Source organism: Lithobates pipiens, unplaced genomic scaffold, assembly GCF_037356315.1.
Source record: "Lithobates pipiens isolate NorthernLeopardFrog02 unplaced genomic scaffold, aLitPip1_a1.2 Scaffold_25, whole genome shotgun sequence".
Taxonomy (NCBI): domain Eukaryota; kingdom Metazoa; phylum Chordata; class Amphibia; order Anura; family Ranidae; genus Lithobates; species Lithobates pipiens.
The window spans coordinates 97,656,449-97,663,817 of record NW_027507787.1 but is presented as its reverse complement, the minus strand read 5'-3'; the positions used below and the strand labels follow the sequence as shown (position 1 = coordinate 97,663,817).

At 42.2% G+C, this 7,369-nt stretch overlaps 1 protein-coding gene across 1 annotated transcript in view; it reads right to left on the bottom strand.

Moving 5' to 3' along the window:
* Positions 1 to 1,000: 1,000 nt before the first annotated feature.
* LOC143930436 (zona pellucida sperm-binding protein 4-like) overlaps positions 1,001 to 7,369 on the bottom strand; it is a 113,036-nt gene continuing 106,667 nt past the window's right edge. Inside the window, exons 10-12 of the mRNA XM_077454751.1 lie at positions 2,601 to 2,682; positions 2,439 to 2,519; positions 1,001 to 1,167 (exon numbers count right to left, since the gene is read on the bottom strand). Coding sequence (XP_077310877.1) covers positions 1,037 to 1,167; positions 2,439 to 2,519; positions 2,601 to 2,682 — 294 coding nt within the window. The 3' untranslated portion in view covers positions 1,001 to 1,036. The remainder of the gene's footprint in view (positions 1,168 to 2,438; positions 2,520 to 2,600; positions 2,683 to 7,369) is intronic.

Below are 7,369 nucleotides of genomic sequence, written 5' to 3'. Positions count from 1 at the left end.
GTGAGCCATTCATAATTGTTCACATGGGAAGCGTTGGAAATACATGTAGCATTTTTTTCTATGTCAAAGCGCACCAGCATGCATGGTAGTATATAGTGTGCTGTGGGGCTCTTCAATACACGTGTGTCTATGGTGTACTGCCTTAGTGTGTTGGTGTGCCACTGAAAACTCATGAAATCTCAATGTCAATGTAAGCCTAGTGTTCACATTTTACCTCAATACACCGGAATCCATAAGTGTTAATGGGTTCTTAGGGACTTAAGGGAGCATGTACATGACTATCCATGGTTATACGCTGCATGTTTATTACATAACACAGCATGCATTTTGCAGCCAAATTTTTAAAATTCAGGCCACGACATACAGCCCGTGGTATCCTAGAAAGTCCTCCCTGCTTAACACAGAACAGTGGAGAGCCAGTCAAACAGAAGTGTTACATGGTTAGGCATGCCTCCTAGTTTTTTTTCCCCCCCACACTGCTTTATGAATGTACATTTTTTTTTTTTTTTATTTTTTTTTAGCAGCAGTATGCCCACATCAGTGCTTTACAATGCAGTCTTTGGGTGTATCTCCAACCAACTGTTTTGGATGCTAAAGATTACGTTTCAGAATCTCGTTTTAATTGCAGTCTTGTATTTTGGGACATTTTCCCTTACCCTTTGTCTCAGGGAGAACATTTTCACAGGCACAGAGGGGGGGGGGGGGGGGGTCTACCTAAAATGAATGTAGACTACAAACATTTTCTCCCTATACCTGCAGAACTGGAAGTCTTGGTAGGAGTTTCTCTTTAATTACAATCTGCGTGGGGCTGCCCGCATATCTAAAAAGTCAACAGTCTGTGTCAAGTTGACCACATTCTCTATTAATGCCATCATTATTCAAGTTAAAAAATAGAAGACCAGGTCATGCTTCAGAATTCAGGTGCTGCTGGGGCATTCCCAAGGCCCTGTAGCTTTACTTTTTTGCCTTTCAAAATAATTAACACACAAAAAGACCAGAGAAGAATATAAAGTGCTTTAATTGAAAACTAGATAATCTAATTTACATTTCTGGACCTAACTGTAAAACTGCGTTTGAGTACAACAACAAGACATAGGAGAACAAGTAGTGCTACTGCAAATAGGATTCCTGGAAGAGCCATGGTGAGGTGCTGGAGGCTGGCCAATCCTGTGACACACAGAACAAGATGTAACAAGAGTTACCTGCATTGCCAGATCATAATATAACATATTCCAATTAAGTTTGAGATTTAAATTTATCAGGATAATGCAGGATGCAACAACTTGCATAATTTCCTGGCACTGAGGCTTTGGGTATGATATGTTAAAAGCCTGAGCGATAAGCACTATTCAGTAGATTAAGGCTAGGGCTGAACTGGAGATTTTAATCTGTTGCTAAGAATTAACCATTTGCAGGTGGTCACTAGAACAGGCTGCTATACAGGATATTTTTAATAGTTCAATGCTGCTACTAAAATGGTTAGTGATAGTTAAAATAGGTATAGCAAATAACCAAACACATGGCTCCCTATGGAGCAGGCTACCCAAGGCCATCAGTCTCACATGTCAATACTCCATTCATGTACAAGGGATTGCTACTGCATTTGGGGGGGGTTTGGGTTTTTGTTCCGATTTGATGAATTGATTAGGGGAAGCTGTAATTTAGTAAAAACTGACCACATACAAATCAAGAAGCTCAACTAGGAGAACTGAAGTCAACACCCACTTATGTTGACTTGCTGACGTTACCACTTGCTGATGTGGCTTGGCTGCAGTATTAGCACCAATAAGTCTTAATTTTTCACTTTTGCCACTGGCTCACTCATTGCAATAAGAGCCATCTCCCTCTTTGTAGGCCACAGAGTGCCAGCGGATTGCTGGGATCAATCACCTTTTCAATGCTGCAGAAGCAAAGAGGTCGCAACCAATAATAGACACTGTTGGGAATTGATGTATGTCAACCCACCCAACTTGCCGTGTATCAATCAATTCGGGTACGTGTTTAGCGATAGGGCAGCAGCGCCCTTAACTGAAGGTATCCATTTTGGACTGCCACAAAAATGTATGCCTTTATGTCACACAAGAGGGAACATGTCTGCTTTAAATTTTCAAGTCACCAAGTAAAACATACCACAATGTACCCAAATGTGATTGAGCAATTTAACCCCTCAAAGCTCAGTTAATACTAAAGCACGGTGCATGCCTATGTTTTGATGTGTACTTACGGTAGTTAGGGAAGCCCATTCACTTTAAATCTGTGCCTTGATATGCTGCTGCTAGTGTACATGTGTTGGGGTGCCATTTAAAATGAATAGCAGTGTACAAAAACAATGTTGTAGCATTCTTATACATGCATTACTGTGGTGTGAAGCGAGACTAAAAGAATGAGGGATGTTACAGTGCAAATATATAAAAAAAAATAAAAAAAAATCATCATACCAGTTTTGGCCCCTGTTTGAAAGACAAGAGGCCCAGCAGTCTTCACCAATTGATGGGAATAATCAGTCTCAAAGCGCCGACCTACAATGGCAAGGAAGTGGGCAAAAGATCAAGCAACACTAGTGATCAGATTTAGACTCAAATGAGGTGACTGCTCCTTACCTCGCTTAAGGCTAGAGCAGTCCGAGGTGCAGGTTTCATTGGAGGAGGGAACACAAACCGAGACACTGCAGAAAACAAACACCTAACACAAGCAGAGAAAACATTTTAAAAGGCTTTTAATCACCGTTTACCCTCCATCTTTCTTCCTCCCCCAAGAATTCCTCACACAATGGCAGTACTCATGCAAATCAGGCACCATAATTAGTAGGCAAGGTTGCATAAAGACAATAGTCCATCCAGTTTAACCTGTGTAGGTGTACTTGTGTCAGTGTCTATAATCATTTCCCATATCTCTATGTTGTATTCTTTAAGGATGCACGTCCTAGAGTCTTAAAAATATCAATACAACCCGCTGCCGCCACCAATTGTGGAAGAGTTCCACATCCTTATCGTCCCGACAGCGAAAACCCCCCTGTACAGTTTAAGGTTAAACCACTTCTCCAATCTCATAGTGTGGCCATTGCCCTCTCTTTCACTCCCTGAGACTGAATAGTTTATTTTCCTATGCTGGGCTCACCATTGAGGCATTTGTAAAATCGCTATCATGTCCTCTCTGAAATGTCGCTTCTCCAGCAAAAATAAAAATTTAGTGCTTGCAGTCATGCCTCATAATAAAAAGGTCCTCCAGTCCCCTTATTAATTTAGTTGTCCTTTAGACTCTCCAGCACATCCCTTCTTAGGACTGCTGACCAGAACTGGATGCAATACTCCAGATGTGGCCTAACCAAAGTTTTATAAAGTGACAGCATTATAGAGATTTATCCCTGGGGTATGTACACCTTTTTTATGCATGCTAAAATTCTGCCTTCTTTGGTAGTTGCAGCTTCACATTGCATGCGATTGCTCCGTGTCTGCTAGGACCCCCAGAACTTTCACCATCTATGATTTCGCCCAGAGGTTCTCCCCCTAGTGAGTAGGGATGAGCCGAACACCCCCCGGTTCGGTTCGCACCAGAACTTTCGAACGGACCCCAAATTCGTACGAACGTTAGAACCCCATTGAAGTCTATGGGACTCGAACGTTCGAAATTAAAAGTGCTAAATTTTAACTGCTAATATGCAAGATACTGTCCTAAAAAGGGTTTGGGGACCTGGCTCCTGCCCCAGGGGACATGGGTCAATGCAAAAAAAAAAAAAAAAAGTTTTAAAAATGGCCGTTTTGGCGGGAGCACTGATTTTAATGATGATTAAAGTGAAAAAAAAAGTGAAATATTCCTTTAAATATTGTGCCTGGGGGGTGTCTATAGTATGCCTGTGAAGTGCCACGTGTTTCCCATGGTTAGAACAGTCCCTGCACAAAATGACATTTAACGGAAGAAAAGTCATTTAAAACTGCTTGCGGTTTTAATGTTATATGTGGTTCCTGCAATATGGTTGAAAATCATTGAGAAAAATGGCATTGGTAGCCCTCCCTGCCCATTACCAGCCCCTTTGGGTCTTGTACGCATATTAAGGGGAACCCAGTACCCATATTAAAAAAAAAGGAAATACGTGTGGCCCCCAGGCCCTATATACTCAGAACAGCAGTATACAGGTGGTGCAAACAAGACAGGGACTGTGTAGATTTGTTGTGTTAAGTTGAATCTGTTTGTAATTTTCAACTGGTACATTTTTAAAGTGTAGCTCCAGTCACAAAAACGAGCAAGATAGTTAGCTATATAGGTGGATATAGTGGTGTATACTGTGGTCAGGGCACGCAGAAAACAACCACTACAGAAGAGCAAGAACGAAAAAAAAATAAAAAATAAAAATAAAAAAAAAAAAAATAATCGGCCGATAACGATCGGTGTATACTGTGTTGAAGGTACACAGAACACCCACTAACTACAGACTCCAACACACTACACAAGGCCACCGCGCTGGCGGACTTATATAGTGTGGGGCGTGTACTACACAGCCTGAGCTATGATTGGCCACAGCCATCCTGCCTGTGGCCAATCATGGCTCTCCTCGCTGCCGGCGCTGTGATTGGCCAAGCATGCGGGGTCACAGTGCATGCTTGACCAATCATGAGCCAGCAATGCACTGCGATGGCGCAGTGCATTGTGGGCCGTGAGCGCCACACGAATGTGGCGCGAACAGCCCATAACGTTCGGAATTCGCCGAACGGGCGAACAGCCGATGTTTGAGTCGAACGTATGTTCGACTCGAACACGAAGCTCATCCCTACTGGTGAGTAGTTTGAATTTATATTTCTAGCCCCCCCCCCCCCCAAAGACCTCATATTACTCCACATTAAATCTCATTTGCCATGTAGTTGCCTATCCCATTTTGGTCAGGTATTTCTGTAAATTTTCTATATCCTGATGTGAAGTTATTGCTCTACTTATTTTTGTGTTGACCGCAAAAACTGAGATTGAGCCATTTATCCCATCCTCTATCATTTATGAATAAATTAAACAGAATTGGTACCAAGACAGAGCCTTGGGGTACCCCACTTACCACTCCAGACCAGTCTGAATACACATTTATCACCACCCTTTAGACATGCCCCTGTAACCCGTTTTCTATCCAACTAGGCTAGCTGATCCACGCGAGAAACATCTGGGGTTGGATCCACACTTATCGAGTAATATTTAGCATCCTTCAACTTAAGAATTATTGCATCTAGCAGTCTGACTCCCAATATTTCAATGACTTCATAGCAAACAGTTTTGGACAGATAGGATGCTGTGCCAGAGCCAGCATTGCCATAGCACTTAATGTGCTCGTCCATGAAGGCATCAAACTCAGCAATGAGTTCAAGTAACATTAGATTGTTACTATTTGTATGAGAGACAAAACTTTAATTTGTGCCTCTAAATGCCAATCCACGAGAAGATAAAGCATTCACAACCGCAACAACGCGCCTGAGGACATTTCTCCAGTACTCTGTTTTGTTGCAAAATTAGCATGTTATTCATTTTGCCACATGCAGCGTTCCTGTTTTCTAATCTCATGAAACCATATTTTATGTTTCTCAGAGCCTTTGTGTTCTTAGGTGAGCAGAAGCATTCTTCCAGTCACTAAATCCTTCTTAAGCCAGCTGACATTTAGCAGATGAACTACCTAAAAGACAAGGGGCACAAAAAGCAGCTCTTTCTCAGAGTATACCAGCCAGGTTCTCATGCAGTGCTCCATTCTGTAATTTGCGTTTAAACAAGAAATTGGCGAATGACAGGGTCCGATCAGAATATTTGCGAGCCGATAAGGAAAAGTCAGCATTTTTATTTTGAGTTATGCCATTTATACCTAAATAGTCCTTCAGCTTTTCACTATTCTCATCCTGTGGATTGGGATAGGAAGAAAAATAACAAATATTGGCTTCTTTGGGTTCTTTGAGGACTCTCGAGTGTAAACCAACTGTGAGTGGTTTATATTGTTCAATAAGGTTTAAGAGAGAAGTGAGGATATATTTCTAGTGTAAAATTCTCTCCATCAGTTTTCACAGAAACAAAAAACGCCCCATTGGAAGATTCTTCCTCTATTGCTGCTCTGGCAGCAACTTGCATTTGAATTTAAACCATTTTTCAGTGACATTCAGGATCGATACAGTAAAAGACGCTAACAAATAGACAGCAATAAAAAACATTAACCAGATCTTCGCAACCACAATATACAGGGATATGGGAAATGGACAAATACATGCACCCACACACGTTGAACTGATGTCTTTATTCTACCTTACAACTGTGTAACCCCCTCCAAATCCTCAAAAAAAAAAGCTTTGCTCAAGATCTGCTTTTCTATGAAGGACAGAGTAACAGGTTCTGTTTAAGATCACCCCCTCACCCAGAAGCCCATACTACCTTTCATTTACCCCACCACTTCTCCATGAAGCCACTTCTAACAAAATACTTGGCAATTCTGGATGGGACTCCTTCACATAACAATGGTGGAAGGGAAGGAATTTTCAGCCCCATGTAAACTTCAACCATCACAACTAGGTTAAGCCAGACAGATGGTTCAAACCATGTATGGACAAGGTTGACTGTACAACAGCATGGCAACATTTTTAGGATATGATTGTATTATCCATGCAGGGACAGCTACCAGCGCCTCCCCTCTGGGAGAATACAATAGCTCCATTGCGAGACATTTTCCCCATTAACACGGACTGTCACTGATGGAATTTGAGATTTCTTTACTGCAAGGTTCCAGTGCTTACTTTTGTTCTCTGATGGCTGAAAAGGGCTGCAGAAGCGCAAAGGGAACACAAGAATGTTGGCGGTGGCACAAACCTGAAGCTGTCATACTTATCCTTTAAACCAAGAAACCATCAATGCCCTGACAAATCACTGAAGCACTCATGTTTTAGGTTTCTCAAAGGGTCAAACCTGATTGGTTTACTTCCTCTTTGTCTCCCTGCAAAGGTAAAGCATAATGGACTACATTGCATAGTAGCCCATTATGTGTCACTTACCTGACACAGGAGCCAGTGATGTCACCGCTGTCCCCTGTAGTACGAAGCATCCATCTTTTGGGTATCGCTGCTCTGGCACTGAGTGGCCGGAGCAGCAATGACTTCACTCTGGCGCATTCACGCGGGAGCTATGATGGCATGTTTGCCTTCACTTGCGGCGCGCCCAGTGTGCCTGCACCGTTGTCTACGCTGCACATAAATGTAGACAGTGGTGCCCTATTTTTGTAAAAGGTCTCCTTAACTGTGTAGGTTAAGGAGATATTTCTTGGACCTACGGGTAAGCCTTAATCTAGGTTTACCTGTAGGTCAAAGTGTTTTCTAAGGGTTTACAGCCACTTTAATGTCTAAACCCATGGAAGCAAACAAAA